Source organism: Vombatus ursinus, unplaced genomic scaffold (genome assembly GCF_900497805.2).
Source record: "Vombatus ursinus unplaced genomic scaffold, bare-nosed wombat genome assembly UNPS02014863.1, whole genome shotgun sequence".
NCBI classification, from domain to species: domain Eukaryota; kingdom Metazoa; phylum Chordata; class Mammalia; order Diprotodontia; family Vombatidae; genus Vombatus; species Vombatus ursinus.
The window spans coordinates 40,864,211-40,880,662 of NW_020954641.1; the positions used below are offsets into that span (position 1 = coordinate 40,864,211).

The 16,452-nt window shown below is 43.4% G+C and overlaps 1 protein-coding gene across 5 annotated transcripts in view; it reads left to right on the forward strand.

Moving 5' to 3' along the window:
• Positions 1-10,193, forward strand: part of DIAPH1 (diaphanous related formin 1) — an 84,906-nt gene extending 74,713 nt beyond the window's left edge. For all 5 annotated transcript variants that reach the window (XM_027841954.1, XM_027841955.1, XM_027841956.1 and 2 more), the window contains 2 exons: positions 1,914-2,000; positions 8,058-10,193. In XM_027841954.1, coding sequence (XP_027697755.1) covers positions 1,914-2,000; positions 8,058-8,215 — 245 coding nt within the window. In that variant the 3' untranslated portion in view covers positions 8,216-10,193. The remainder of the gene's footprint in view (positions 1-1,913; positions 2,001-8,057) is intronic.
• Positions 10,194-16,452: the final 6,259 nt, after the last annotated feature.

The window sequence follows — 16,452 nt, forward strand, 5'->3', positions numbered from 1 at the left end:
ACACACACACACACACACACACACACACACACACACACACACACACACACAGTTTTGCTACCAGAAACATTCCTTTGTTGAAACATATGGCCTCAATTACTGCCCCTCTGTTTCCTGCCTCTGCTCCTTTCCTGTTCTTGATTCCTTTTCTATTCTCCTCCCCCCACCACTGACTGCTCATGTTGGTGACTGCAGAAATTTACCTGTTATATTTAAATTAAATTTAACATTTTAATTTATCAATATCCAACTGAATTTACCTTACTACCTCTTCTCCCCTCCCCCCCATCCCACCTTGGCTGTTCCTTCCAAGTGAGGGTTAGGGGTAATACCTCTGAAATGCCAGGCCTAGTAAAGTTCAGCTAGTTCAGAGTAACTGAATAGTTTGTGCTCTGTTAAAGCTAAGGTTTTGGTTTGGTTTTGTTTTGTTTTTAAAGAAAGACTGACTTTTCCTGGTCCTGTGCCATCCTGGTTTGTTTGGAAACTGATTTTAGAGGTTTATTATTTTTCTCTCAGGACCTTTTCCATCTTACTGGTTGAATACAAACCCTCAAGAGAGCCTAACTATCAGAGCCTAATGGAAGAAGCAGTAACAGCCCATTTCTTTGCCTTTTTCCAGCCCCAAAGCCTTGTAACAAAGCTTATGCCAAGTCTCAGCCCAGCTAATTTCATTTGCTTTTCAGCATCCCAGCTACTCTAGTTATGAATCGAGGGTCATAGAAGCTCTTAATCCTGTCCTCTGATATCTGTCTGTGGACTGGAACAGAACTAGAAGGATATTTCCTGGGACGTTGTAGGTACTCAGGGTAGGAGAAAACATGTTATAGTGAAAAACAACATGAAATTGGGAATCAGAAGACTGGTTCAAATCTCAGCTTTTTCACTACCAATATGACTTCAGGGAAGTCAGCCTCTTGGGGCTTCAGTTTTCTGACGGGTAAAATGAGGGGACCTCTGACAGATGCCTTTTTTCTTAAAACCCTTTGATCTTTATTCTTGGCATATAAGTGATGTTAGGATTTGGCCCAGTCAGCAGGGGGCACGGTATCCCTGTGCCCTGTCATCCTCTGGCCAGCAATTGAGCTGGAATCTAGGTCAGCTGCATTGTTCATCTTTGGCAGGCAGATGGCGCTTGGAACGCTTAGCCAGAGCCTTGGAAATGACAGCTGTTCCTGGGGATTTTGCAGTTTCAGGTTTCACCACCCAGGAGTTGTTGCCATGGAAACAGACCTGGGCCATGAGCAAGGATTCTACATTAACTCCTTGTAAACCTGCAAAGATTGTTCAGTATATGCAAGAGGGCCTAAATGGAATGTGGCTCCCCGGGGGAGGGTGTCGTTAGGGGCTGATACATGTGTGGAAGCTGACCATTCATTTGTGGCTTCCTGCCTGTCTTCCCTCAGCAGAGGGGAACAGACCCCTGCTGCAGACATCTAAGTCGAATGCCTTGAGGGATTAGGGGAAGGGAGTTTCAGTTCCTTTCTATTATTTTAATCTTAGTCTGTGCCTTAAAGATCAGCAATTCTTTGTCCTGATGCTGGCTAAGAGAGAGGAATGAGGCTGGAGGTGGAGTATACCTGGAAGGAAAAGAATCCAACTGTGTTTGCCTTGATAATCCAAGATCCTAGTAAGGGGAAAGCAGTGCCCCTTAATTAATTACAGAGGTTTCAGTGCTGAAACCTCTTATTTCAGTAACCTTGAGGTAATGTGTAAATATGCACAACTTAGATTTTGAGACCCTTCTGTCTTTCTACTCCCATCTGTCATTGTGGTTTGGAACCATATGGAACAGTAGAGGTCAAAACACAGTTCATTTTCTGTGTTGTGGGGATTGACAAAGCCCAGGGTGCTTGGAATAAGAGGGTGTTAGCATATGAACCAGTCACTCCATATCCTACTTCATTTCCTTACAGAGGGTGATGAGACTGGTGTGATGGACAGTCTCCTGGAAGCCCTACAGTCAGGTGCGGCATTCCGAAGGAAGAGAGGACCCAGACAAGGTAAGTGGGGGTCCTATGTTGATAGCTGTGAGGTTTCTATGTTCCAAAGTTAAGGGCACAAATCCTGCATTGGAAAAGGATTAGCTAAGCTAATTTGTTGATGAAGACAGCTAGTACTGGCAGTCTGTGAATGAAGAAGCTGCCCTACTGGAATCTCCTTTATGTAGAGAAAGTCATCTGATTATCAATACCTGGAGCTCATCTGCTGACTTGGAGAAGAACTCTGGTTTCACTTCTCCCTTTCTGGAGCAAAGATCTAAAACAAGGGAGGCAGAAAGAAGGCAATTTGTTTCTGTGGCTATAAGGAGTTTGTACACATATGTGTAGTTAGAATTAGGGTGGATGAAGGGAGTGAAATGATCAGATACTTGAGAGATGACAGGAACAAATAAGACCTACTCAAAGTTTGGAGCTGGAGTGGTAGGTGGACTCTTGAATCACAGGGTCTCATGTGTATGTTTGAGAGTTATCTGATCCAGAAGCAGGCTTTCCCACCACATCTTTGGTGGTTTTAAGTGTATAACATTGAACTAGAGTACCTGGGAAAAGAATAAAGGTGAGGTGAGATGTTATTCAGGTAAGGATATGAAGAGGATGAATAACTAGGGAAATGGAGAGAAGCAAAGGGACCTAATCAAAAGTGGGGGATAGCCAGGGCTCCTAATCTTACTCCTTTCAGAATAGAGAGGCACCAAGACTGTAAATGCATCACCATGCTTGATGAAGATGTTTTCTTAGATTGATGATGCTTTGATATATGAACAACTGAGTCTTAGAAATTGTGTCCTCTTTCCCAGAATGGAAGGAAATGGCAACTAAAGGCTTCCTTTAGCCATAGACTCACTACTAAAATGGCAGGTGTTGTGCTACTTGCTCTCTGGACATTCTATGGTCCTGCCTGACCTCATCTTTAACCTTGGTACCATCCTGGAAAAGAAAAATGGAGCTTGTGTGCATACTCCCACAGTAATTAATGTAACCAATTCCATTCAAGTTAGAGCATGACATACTTGTTACCTGTTAACAAGTTAGAGAGCTAGCACCTGTTACAAATTTCAGAGAGTTTAGCTACTAGAAGTGGGGCATGTAGTAATAGGTATACTTAACCCCAATCCATACTTTGCAGGATAGACTTTTAGATCACCAAGTTCTAACCCAAAAATCTTGTCTCCATTGGTTGGATTGAAATTGTTTACCATCCCTTACCATCAACTTGGATAACCAGAAATGGAATACTGTAGAAAATTTAATTGGATGCTAAAATCTCTGGTTATAGCACAAGCCCAAACCCAATCATGTTCCTTAAGAAACAGAATCCCTAGAGTCTGAAGTAAAGGTGAAGCTTATTGGTATGATGATTTGAGGGGTAGGAGGTAAGAGGGGAAAGAATTTTCCTAAGCATTTTTTGACTCTTCTCATCCTGAGTCTTTCTAATGGATGTGATGTTTGGGTGGAGTGTTTTGCCATGAGTGTTTGGGTAGGAAGAAGGCAGGGCAGACTGAATCAGTGCTGCTTGGACTTTGCCTATAGACCTAAGTGATGACAAATGGTATTTTTCTTGTCAACTTGTAGACAGTAATACCTCCATATCACATGGAGTATACTGTAGCCTCACAGTAAACATCTCAAACCATTCTTATGTGTGGTGCCCTTCAGATTTTTTTTTCTACTCTCAGCTGTTGAGTATGCTGGCTACAGGCTTCTGTGGACAATTCCCATTTGACCCTAGAGAAGCATGTCTAGTAGAATATACTGGAATCCCAGATGCTTCCCAAGTGTTTCCTGTGTATAGATATTCAGACCACTGGTGGCTTCCCTCGTCTCTGTGTCCTCCCCCTTGTTGGAGTAAGAATCCAGTATTCAAGGGCTAAGAAGGAGCATTCACTGAAGCCTTAGTTCCTCTATGGAAAATTAATTAGTTGACAGCTCTTTTAGTTCTTCCTGTATAAGAGGTTACAGGAGAAATCAGACACTAGGTACAAGAAGGTGAGGTGTCTATATCTTTGAGCACAACTAAATGTTTGAGAGTAGGCATGGATTAGAAGTCACATCACAGAGACAAGTATGGTGGTTCCACTTGATGGGCCTCTGTCTTGTAATCATCAATGACTTCCATTCTTTAGACTTTGTGAGTCTATAGTCTCTGCTTTCATACAGTCATAGAGTTGTCATCCAAAGGGACCCTCCCTGAATACATCTGTCAGAAATCCTTAGGAAGGTTGACAGATTTTTTGAGAGAAGTGTGACACTTAGGTAGAACTCTAAGCATTACAGTGGAAAGCATAATAGACTGGTGGTCAGGAGTCCTGCGTTGTGGTGCCAACTCTACTTCTTACCTAGCTATGTTACCTGAGACAAGTCACTTAATTTTCTGGGCCTCAGATTTTCTAATTTGTAAAAGTTCTGTGGCAATTTAGTTATAAGCAGTGTAGGGGGATGCAGAGGATTAAGAAGCTTCATCCTTTGAGATGATGGCTCTACATCTTCCCTCTTTGCTTCTGGCCTATCCTTCAAGAGCCCGCCCCTCCCCATTACTGCCTGTCTCTTTTTGGCTGCATCATCTGGCTTATTGCCTTGAACAGAGGCATTGCTTATACATCTTCCTCACAGGCTGGGTCTGTGACTGCTCATTCCCAGGGAGGCAGCTGTCCCCTATTCAAAGACACCAGCAGCTCTTCCCTAGAATGTAAAGGAATGGAAAAAATCTACAGGCCTCTAGGGAGTGACTATCATACAAAGGCCTTTTTATTAGATATGGGGGGAAGTGGTCTAGGAGGGAGAAAGGGGGACTTTCAAGGCCAGTTCATTAAAAACAGAGCCCATGCTGCTGTGTTCGGCAGTGTTCAAAAACAATGGCTTAAGTGTGGAGGGGAAGAATCTCTGCAATTGTCCTGCAGGAACTTTTTCAGGCTGATGATTGAGTCAGTTTGTGGTTTTAATGACTCAACTTTATTTCAGTGTCTGAATTGTAGCCTCTTATACTGGCCATCTGCTGAATGGCACGAGTCAAAAGAAGAAAGAAATCTATCCCCCTCTTCCCTTCCTCCTCTACTCCGAGATCTGCTTCCTCTCTCAGCTCCTACTGGGTGGCCACAGCTAAACAGAAAATGATGGTGAAACCCCTGTGTAGTCTAGAAGGGTCTCTTTCCTACCTTCAGATAAAACTAAGAAGTAGTAATGAAGTTGCCTCGATGGGACTTTTTTTTCCCATATTTTTAAAGTATTCCAATAGGAAGAGAATACCCATGGAGCAAAAATAGGACAATAGATATAATTAGGAGTTTATTAGGACATGAATGAAACTTTTAGTATAACTGTAGCTGTCCCATCTGTCCCAGTTTCCTCTTCTCCGGGGGAACTTATTAAAAGGCACACTTCCTTTAACTAGTTCTCATCTTGTGTTCTATAAAACCCTTTTTCCAGCTCATTAACCCTTTTTCCATCCCCAACATCGTATAGCTGTTTCTTGCTGACTTTTTCCCTTTCTGACTTTTCTTTTGTATCAATATTAACATTACTTGATTGTTAATATGAATAAAATTCCATGAGGGAGAACCTTCTCATATATTCAGTGTACTACTTTGTACCTTTGTCAAGCCTTTAGTTTTCCCTGGGCTAAAATCAACTAACTGATGAGGCACGAGGTGGGGCAGTCACCTTGAGCTTGGCTGTTCAAGCTACTCAGCATTATTACAGTGGACAGGATGGAGTAGGGGTCAGGATATTTAACTTCCATTGCCAGAATTGATATTAGCTTGCTGTGTGACCTTGAGCTATGTTGTGTCCTTAGTGCTTTAACTTCCCTAATCTTAAATGAAGAGTATTGCAGACCCCCTATTAATTCCTCGCATGGCTTAAGAATAGGTTTTATCTAATCTGTAAAGCATCAGGAGTTCTTTAATATCTGTGAATATTGGGGGTTGTCCTCAAGATTCCTGGGCAGAGATAGCAGTCTTATTCTACAGAGAAAGAAAATTAGGAACAAAGCATTTCAAAATGGTTCAACATTTAAACTTTGACTCCTACACTCCTATCTCCTATTTTGAACAGACCTGTCTTCTCTAACAATAGCTGCCCAAAACCACCTGACAAAAACTAGGTTATTTAATCCCTTTGAACCTGGCCTTTATTTTTCCTGAGTTTAGAGTCAGAAATTTTACCTTACCTGTGTCTTGTCCTCCAGATCTAAAAAGAAAGTGGCCTCATAGGAGCATTACCTCACTGCTAGAGCTTGGCCTCAAGTCAGACAGTGATGTGGTTTTTGAGCCTCTCTTTTCCAGAAATGAGAAGTGGGCTAGAGGGACAAAAAAGAACTGCAAAGAAAAGGGAGACAAATAATTCTGGGCAGTTTTGCAAATTAAAGGGGTTCCTGGAACCTCAGGTGGAGAAAAGGAAATGGAAAGGGAACATCTATAGAAAAAAAAATATTAATCAGAAACTTAGTCACTTCTTCTAAGGGACTTATTGATCTTGTCCAGTCAGTTATAGACTCCTACAGCAACTCCTTGTAGGGGAAAAAAATAGCAAAACTCTAGAGAATATTCATTATCTATGGAACTCTCAAAGCATTTGTGCCCCACGCTGCCTAGGAAGTGATAAAACTGAAGTCTAGCCAACTGGAATATTAGAGAACTGCTATTGGGAAATATGTTTATTCTTCATTCTCCTCTTGTTAGTATTTTGTGCTATTAAGTGGAAGAGGAAAAGGAGACTTCTGAGTTGATGAACTGGGGCCATGTTATGTGTGCTCCCTATTCTGATTGTCCCCAGAACAGTGGATTTGGGTAATGATGAAGACTTAAGAGCTCAGCACAGCTGGCAGCCACAGAAAGGAGAGGAGAGGGTGTGGCACTTACTTGGGCTTTCTGATCCAGTTTGGCTCTTCCTCGAATAAAGATTTTCTGTTGCTCCAGAGAGGGCAGAAATTCTGGGGGTATCTCATACATAGATTAGACCAGACTTGTACTCTCTTCAGGTTCCCATAATCCCCTCAGCCACCTCACTGTGTTCCATCCTCCATGTTGCCTTACCCTGACCTCCCCCATTTTCCCACACATATTTCCAGATACATGCTGTTTGTACTTAGAGGCCATGGGAAGGGACAATAGTCACAGAGATGTGTGGTAGTGAAGAGCCGCCTGTGTGTCCTAGGGGCAATAAAACCGTGAGAAACAAGCCCTGCAGACCTAGGAGCCTATGTGGAAATTCCAGCAGATGGAATAGAGGAAGAGAGGGTGTTGTTTTTGGTTAGTGGTATTGGGGTGCTACCAATGGCAGGCAGCCTTGGGGCTGCAGCTGGAAAGGAATATCATCATTTTTTGACCTCGGATTGCTTTGTAACAGGGATCTTAACTTGGAATCCATAGAAAGGGTCTGTGGATTGGTTTCAGGGGGCACATGATATTTAGCATTTTCTTCTTTCACTTATAAACATTAAAAAACATTACTCTGAGAAGGGGTCCATAGGTTTTACCAGACTGCCAAAGGGGCCCATGGCACCAAAAAAGAAAAAAGTAAAGAACCTTTGCTTGATACGATCCACCAAATGCCTATTCTGTAGTCTGCAGACAACTCTGCCCACCCTGGCTTATCTTGAAATAAGATCTATAGTTTCAGGATCACATTATAAAGTGGGTGGGATGTTGTTCTTTTTTTTTTGTTGAGGATGAGAGCAGTTAAGACAAAATCATCTGGATGCAAGGTGTGCATGTGCTAGTGAAACACAGCCCTTCCTAGTGCTTCTGGCTGTGGGAGATCCTCTGCCACGTGCAGAAGGCTCCTCCAGGGTAGGGGGTGCTATCCTGGCTGTGACTAGCGGAACATCAAGCTGACTGTGACCAAGATGAATTGAACTCTCTGGTCCCTTGCTTGACCATCTTGTCCTCCTTATTTCACCGAGAGATTCTTCCTTTCCACTATTGACTCATGTTATTCCACATGCTGTCCAGAGCAGTACACACATTAGTGTAGGCCCCAGTTGATTCTCTATCCTAGAGATTGAAGGGGACAAGGAACCAGGTATTCCCAGGACAATGTCTCATATCCTTTCTCTTACAGCCAACAGGAAGGCCGGATGTGCAGTCACCTCTCTACTTGCCTCAGAGCTGACAAAGGATGATGCCATGACTCCACATTCTTCTAAGGTGCCCAGGATGAGTGAGGGAACCCGGGACATCCACGATGAAAATAAGGAATTGATTGGTCGTGCGAGTTAGGCCTGGGCTTTGCGGCAACACTGGCTGAACAGCTGAGCCCAAGGCAGCCCTGCCTTGTAGCATGAGCCTAAGGGGTCAAGTGGATTTTCCTCTATGGCAGCCCACCTTCCCTGCCTCCATTCTTTGGCCTGCTGCTCTCTGTATAGCATACACAGCTTTAGCTGTCTGGAGGCAAGAAGGAAAGGGCACCTTGGAAGAAGCCCTGGACACCCACTCAGCACTGGCTGTTGCATTACCAAAGCAGGGACCATCTCCGCTGCCTTAACCCTAACTATCTTTCCTTTGTTACTGTGGTGCCACATCTCAGGTGGTGCCCAACCTGCTTCCTCAGTCCCTGGCTCCAAAGGAGCTCACCCCAAGGTCAATCTTGCTGGATTTGTGTTCTTTCTGCTGTCTTGTGCCCTGCCGTGGCTTCTCTAGCCCTAGGAACCACATGGGGTTCTTGAACTTTCTGACCATATTTTTAGATCTCCTATCATTGCTGCCATTCATGCTTTCTTCTCCCTCTCTCCATTTGCTATTGATATTTATTGTTTGTGGTGAGGTGTGGGTTGCTGCTTCTAAAGAAATGAGGAGCAGCTCTTACCCTCATTCCCCTCCCCTCCCCAGGGAAGGACTCCTCCTCCCAGCTTCACAAAGCAAAAAGAACTGGACCACTACTATCCAGCTGTGGCATGAACTAGAGCACCTGAGGAAAAATGACCCTAGAGTCTGAGCATTGCTGGACAGGGCATCAAGACAGGACAGCCTCCCCACACCCTCAGCTTAACTGAGTGTCCTGTTTACTGTCCCTCCCTCCCTTTGTCTTCTGCACTTGCCCCCCACTGCCCTTGTTATTCTTAGGGCCTTGGCTCATCTTCCCCTGAAGTTTCAGCTGTTGTATGGCTGCAAAAGGCCCCCATCCTCTCCAAGTCTCCAGGGAAAGGGGAGGCAGAGCCTCCTGGCTAAGAAATTGTTTTGCAAATGGATCTATTTTTGTATAAGATGTTGTTTTTTAGAAAATATACAAAAAACCCCTCTTCCCTGTTTCCTGGCCCTTCTCCCTCCTGAATGTGAGAGTTCCTGGCATTTCTCCCCTTCACTTATCCCCGGAGACCAAGACCCGCCTCACTGCCCTCATCTGAATGTGTCCCGTGGGCAGGTTCAAATTCCAAGTCCCCAGCAATAGTTCTGGATTATTAATTTCTGAGATCTGTGGGTAGCTTGGTACTTTTTCCCTGACCAGACAAGGCCAGGCCAAGGAGCTGAGAGGACCCAGGTACTGCTGAGTTTTTTATAAATTTAATATATTTGAAGAGCCAAATGTGCAAATGCTAACTGGGCACCACCGTGGGGGAGGAGAGAAGTCTAGATTAAGGGTTGGGGCGTGGGGTGGAATCATGTGAGTAGGATGCTCTGGAATCATGGCAGTAGGATGCTCCATAGGCCCTGTACCCTCACCCTGCACTGGATACAATTTTGTGCCATATCCCCTAGCAAGGTAAAGCTAGAATTCCCAAATGCAGGGGATCATCCCTGCTCTCCTCATATCCCCTTCATTTCCTTACTCATAGATAAGAAGAAGAGAGTGGGGCCCTCTAAGTTTAATCCCAGGAATGGTAGTTGCTGGGACAAGAGGAAGGGTTAGGAGGAAATCTAGAGGCCTCAAGGGCAGAAAAGGAATTCTGGGAGTTGGGGAGGTCCAAAATCCTGGGCTTGGGATTTGGGGCAACAGCAGCTGCTATGAGAACTTTTTTCGAATGCTGTGGTGTAGGGAGTACTTGCTACTCCCATTGTCCCTCCCTGCTGGCTGACACTTGGACTTTGAGCCTTTCTTTTTTAAATCACTTTTGCTAAGATGCATTTGATAAAAAAAAATAATAATAAAAGGCAAGATACAAATCTATTTCCCTCGCCTCTCAGGCTTCTGGGACATGTCATCACCTCTGATTTGTTGGATTTATTTGTTTCAAACTGTTAATAAAACATTGGAATGGTATTCGCTCCAGTCTTCTTTGTAAGGTTTTGGCCTGTTCCTCTTCCATGCCCCAAATATACAACTTTCCCTTGCCAGTCAACTTGAGAAAAACCAAGGGCCTTCCCCCTTCTGCTGGGTCAATATCAAGTTTGTTGCTCCCCAATCACCAATTCATATCACAGTATTAAACACCTCGTGTGTTCAAACAGTGTGAGTTTGGGAATACAGATATGAAAAATGAGGATTCTTGTGCTTGAGCTTAAAATCTAATGAAAGGATATGATGTGCACAAATTAATGCAGCACAACATAGAATATTAATAAATGAATGTATATAAAGCTTTAAAGTTTGCAAAAAAGCTTTGTGTGTGTGTGTGTGTGTGTGTGTGTGTGTGTGTGTCTAAACACACTTGTTTGGGCCTCAAAACAACCCTGAAGACTGTGGTCTAGTGAAGTGTCAAACTCAAATAGAAATGGATCCCTGTGAGTAGCATGTTGATGTAGAAAATCACAAATTAACATTGTGTTGTATTTTTATTTTGTTAAACATTTCCCGAATACATTTTAATTTTGTTAGGGCCACACACTTAGGACCTCAAGTTTGAGTGTTTAGCCTGGTCTTAAACTTCAGATTCAGAAAGACCTGGCTGTGATAATGGCTCATGACCCTGAGCAAATTCCTTAACTTCTCAGGGCTGTAGACAACTCTTTTAGATTATAAATTGCTGAGCAATTTATAGGAGATCTAGGAGTTCCCTGCACAAGTGGAATCATAGCTCATCCATCAATCATTCTATAAAAAGTATGTTTGCTTATTTATTTTGCTTAAATCATTCCATGTGAATTCATGGATCCCTTGCAATAACTTAGTCCAAGGCCCAAGTACTACTGTTTTAAAATAATTTTCAGTTGGTGTTAGGGGAGGAAGCACAGAAAGCTTCATGGAGATGGCAGCATTTACTAAGCCTTTAAGAAAGACAAGATTTTCCACAGACAGACAAGTAGAGCAGGTGGGAGAAGTTGGAGTGAGATCAGGGAATAGCTAGGAATCTAATTTGGCTAGACAATGGAGTCTGGGAAGGAGGAATGGATAATGTGAAATAATACCACTAGGTGGCCAAATTGTGAAGGATGTTAAATATCAGGCTAAAGAATGTATTTTATACTGTGCAGTCCCGGATGAGTCACTTCTCTTTATGCCTCAGTTTCCACGAAATGAAAGGATTGGACTAGATTTTTAAGGCCCCTTCCAGTTCAAGATCTTATGATCCTGTGGACATTGGTTCATTTAACAAATTTTAAAGTGCTGTGTAGAGCATAAAGTGTTAGATGCTAAGGGAGAAGCAAGAGTTTAGATGAGATGATTAGTTGCTTTTCATCAGCCTATAGTCTACTTGAGATAAGACAAACATAACTAATAACATATTACCTGATAAATTTGGAGGAGGAGAGAGGAGGAAGTGGGGCAGGGAACTAAACCACACCTGATTTCATCTGTGTAGAGGGCTCCCAGTGTAGGGCTCCAATCTTCTATGGAGATTGGCAACTCATCTATAAATTTAGGTCTTAGTTGCCTGGGATATTAAGAGGTTATGACTTCTCCTGTGGGCATATAGCCAATATGTTTCAGAGGAGACTTGAACCCTTCTCAACCCCAGACCTTCCTCTTTATCATACCATTTTACCTCTCACAGGTGTATGAGAGTCATAAAATAAAGTGCTATATGAGGTCTAAAGAGGTTTGTCACTTTCTGGGGCAACAGGTAAGGCTTCACAGAGGAGGTTATTGTCTCTGACTTTGGAGAATGGGTAGGAATTGAACAGGCAAAAGGAGGGTGTTTCAGGTATAGGAGACTGATGGAGGAAAGGTATGGAGAGTACTGGGTACAATTTGATTGGAGGTTAGAGTGTATAATGAGATGGTCAGACCTGAAAAATTATTTTGGCAGCTAGTAACTCTTAAGAACTTTGTCATTATTAGGGCAGTTAAAAGGCATCTGGATGCAGGGCTGCTGCTGCTATTACTGCTGCCTCCAAGGCCCCTGCACCCACTCTGGTGGCACAGACTTCTTTGGACCTCCTAAGTTGTCTTAGGCTGGAAGAATGTGTCCCTCTGACCTTTCATTGGCTCTGCCAAACCAAAATTTGATTTGAGGCATTATTTTAAAGTTGTTTAGAGGGGAATATTGGGATAGTTCAGCTGCGTCCTGGTCTGTACTCCATCATATTCTCACCTCTTAGTTTCTGGCCCTGCTTTTCAGCTCATGCTTACCTCTCACTGTCTCACTCCTGCAATTTATACTAGGAAGGGAGAGCCAAGCCAATCAACCAACAAGCATTTATTAATTGTTCTGTGCCAGGCACTGTGCTAGGTGCAGGGGATAGAAATACAAAGATAGTAGGGGCAGCTAGGTGGCGCAGTGGATAGAGCACCGGCCCTGAAGTCAGGAGGACCTGAGTTCAAATCTGGCCTCAGACCAAACACTTGACACTTAACTAGCTGTGTGACCCTGGGCAAGTCACTTAACTCCAATTGTCTAAAAAAGAAAAAAATACAAAGATAGTGTCTGCCTTCAAAGAGCTTGCCTTCTACTGGGTGATTACACATTCACAGATCAGTACTGGTAGAATAGGTACAAAATAAATATATAGAAATGGGGTGGGGCAATAACAACTGAGGATTTTAAAATAATATTTTTCTTAATTACATGTAAGAACAATTTTTAACATTCATTTTTAAAATTTTGAGTTCCAAATTATCTCCTCCCCCCTCCCTAAGACAGTAAGCAATTTGACATAGGTTATACATGTGCAATCATTCAAAACATATTTCAATATTAGTCATTTTGTGAAAGAAAAAAGACCAAAAACAACCATGAAAAAAATAAAGTGAAAAGTAACATACTTTGATCTGCATTCAGACTCCATCAGTTCTTTCTCCAAAGGCAGATAGCATTTTTCATGATGAGTCCTTTGGAATTGTCTTGGATCATTGTATTGCTGAGAACAGCTAAGTCATTCACCATTGACTGTTGTACAATATTGCTATTACAATGGACAATGTTCTCCTGGTTCTGCTCATTTCACTTTGCATCAGCTTATGCAAGTCTTTCCTTTCTGAAATGATCCAGCTCATCATTTCTTATAGTCCAATAGTATTCCATTGCAATCATATATACCACAGCTTGTTTAGCCATTTGCCAATTGATAGTCATCCCCTCAATTTCCAATTCTTTGCCACTATAAAAAGAGCTGCTATAAATAGTTTTGTACAAATAGGTCCTTCCCCTCTCTACCTGCTTTTTTTTTTTTTTTTAATTTCTTTGGCATACAGACCTAGTGATGGTATTTCTGGGTTAAGCATATACAGAGTTTTATAGCCATTTCAGCATAGTTCAAAATTGCTCTCCAGAATGGTTGGATTTAGTTCACAACTCTACCAACAGTGCATTAGTGTCCCAATTTTCCCACATTCCTTCCAACATTTATAATTTTCCTTTTCTGTAATATTAGATAATCTGATAGGTGTGAGGTGGTACCTCAGAGTTGTTTTAAGTTGCATTTCTCTAATCAATAGTGATTTAGAGCAGTATTTCATATGACCATAGATAACTTTGATTTATTCATCTGAAAACTGCCTGTTCATATCCTTTGGCCACTGACCATTGACCAAGTGGGGAATGACTTGCATTCTTATAAATTTGACTCAGTTCTTTATATATTTGAGAAGTGAGGCCTTTATCAGAGACACTTTCTATAAAGAATTTCCCCAGCTTTCTGCTTTCCTTCTAATCTTGGTTGCATTGGTTTTGTTTGTGCAAAACCTTTTAATTGAACTGAGATAATTTTAAAAGGCCTCTTGAAGGAGACGGCAGGAACTGAGCCTTGAAAGGTGCTAGGCCCTCCAAAAAGTAGAGGTGAAGGAAGAGAGCATTCTAGGCATGGAGGGGCAGCCTGTGCAAAGTCATGAACATGGGAGGCCAAATGTCATTTGTATGGAGCAGCAAGGAGGCTAGTTTGACTGGGGTGTGGGGTATATGGAGAGTCAAGAGCAGGGTTAGGGAACCTTGCAGCCTCAAAGACACATGTGGCCCTCTATGTCCTCATGTGTGGCCCTTTGACTGAATCCAAACTTCACAGAACAAATCCCCTTAATAAAAGGATTTGTTCTGTAAAACTTGGACTCAGTCAAAAAGCTGAACCCAAAGACCTAGACATGTGGCCTTGAGGCCATAGATCCCCCACCCCTGGTCAAGAGTAATCAGCTTGGAAAAGTAGAGTGAAATCAAATCGTGAAGTGTTTACAGTCTTCCACAGAAATGCCAAGCAGAGTAATTTTTATTTTGTCCTATGGGCAATTACGTGCACAAGAGTAACACGATCAGAGCTGTGCTTTAGGCATATCGATTTGGCAACTGGGTGGAGCATGGAGAAGGGGAGAAATTTGAGGCAGGGAGACTAAAGAGGATTTTTTTTTTTTTTTTTTGCAGTAGTACAGACAAGAGGTGATAAAGGCCTGGACTAGGATAGTTGTGGTATGGGTAGAGAAGAGGCCAGATGCAAAGGATGTTGAGGTCATGAAATATATGACTTGATAAGTGATTGAATGTGGTGTGGGGCTAGTGAGAGAATGAGGAGTCCAGGATGATTCTTAGATTGTGAACCTGGGCAGCTCTAATAAAGTGTAGTAAGCAGATGGGGTAGATGTAGGTGTCAAGATGAGGACTATTTTGGACATGTTGAGTGTGAGATGCTTGTGGGACATCCAGGTAGCACTGCAATTAGAAATGGGTGACTGGAACACGGGAGAGATGGGGCTGGATTTGTAAATCTGGGAGTTACCTTCATAGAGATGATCATTGGATCCACGAGTTCTGGTAAGATCAGTAAAAGAGAAAGAGGAGAGATCCCAGGACCAAGCAATAGGATACATCTATACCAAAGGGGCAGAATATAGATAAAGAAACTGAAGAGAAAACTGAAAAAGTAAGAGGACTATGTCAGAGGGGTGTTACAGCAATCCAGTGACTATCCAGGAGGGGGTGCTCGATGGTGTCAAATGACGAAGAGAGGTCAAGGGTGAGAATGGAGAAAAGGCCATGAGTCCTGAGAGCCCTGCTCTGTGCCCAAGGGAAGTGAATCAATTGCACGGTGTCCTTGCTCTGTTCTTTCCCCCACCTCCTGGTCACTAACAAATACACTCTGGATGAGCCCACAAGAAACTTGAATTCCACCTCTACCAAGAGATCATTGTCTGGGTTTTGTTTTTGTTTTTTTTTTTTTTTCCAGATAAAAGCACAGGAAACTCCCTGCCATAAATGAAACGTGACAGACACAAAACGTTCTTGGCTAGGAAGTGATGTATATACATAGCCTTCAGACCTCCTGATCTTCCCTGTCTAGCTTGGGACAAGAAGCCTGAGACCAGGATAGCAGTGGCAGTCTGGTGCTGGGGCTAGAAATAAAGCCCTTTAAATAGCCCTAGAGTCTGGATGTCTGTAGCCCCATCGTGACAGGAGGTGTGGGAGCCGTGGGCAAGGCAGTGCCTTGGTCTGTGAAGTGCAATGTAGCTGGGAGAGGGAGGGGCTGCTCACCCTTTCTCCCTCCTCGACCCCAACTGCTCTTTATGCTTTTGTGCACACATACCAATTTGGGGACCACAGCTGCCCACGCACCCATTCAGTCTGCAGTCTTGCCAGGAATAGAACCCAGGCATCCAGAACCCGCAGAACCGCCTTCATCTCCTGCCCAGCTGTCAGGAGCCAACTCCAGGCCCCCACCCTAGTTATACACTCCGCCCACCCTAGGCAGTTGCTCCCAGAAACTCGGTGAGAAGGTTGGGTTTCCATGACAACGCACTTCGGGTGCTGGAAAGGGTGAGATAGATGGGACTGAGCTAAGTACTGAAAGGAGGGGGCATTCCCCCCCTGCTTGTGGGGTAGCCCAGCTTTCCCTCCTATGATTGCATTTGTCTCCGTATCTCCCACCCCACCTCCCTCTCAGTGTTTTTGCAGCATCTCAGGCAGCAACAACCTCGCAATCCAAATGTTGCTACGGGGAGAACTGCAGAGAGAAGGGGAAAGAGGGAGGGAGAGAGGGGGAGAAACGGAGATTGGTAGAAAAGGAAGGAGAGAGGGAGAGCGAAGAGAGTGAATGGAAAAAAACCAGGAGGCAGAAGCTGGGGGGTAGGGCGCAGCACGGCGCTGTGTCTGTGTCTGGGTGATGTACATTTCCTGCGGATGCTCCAGTCCTATCGGATCTGGGCAGGGGGATAGTCAACC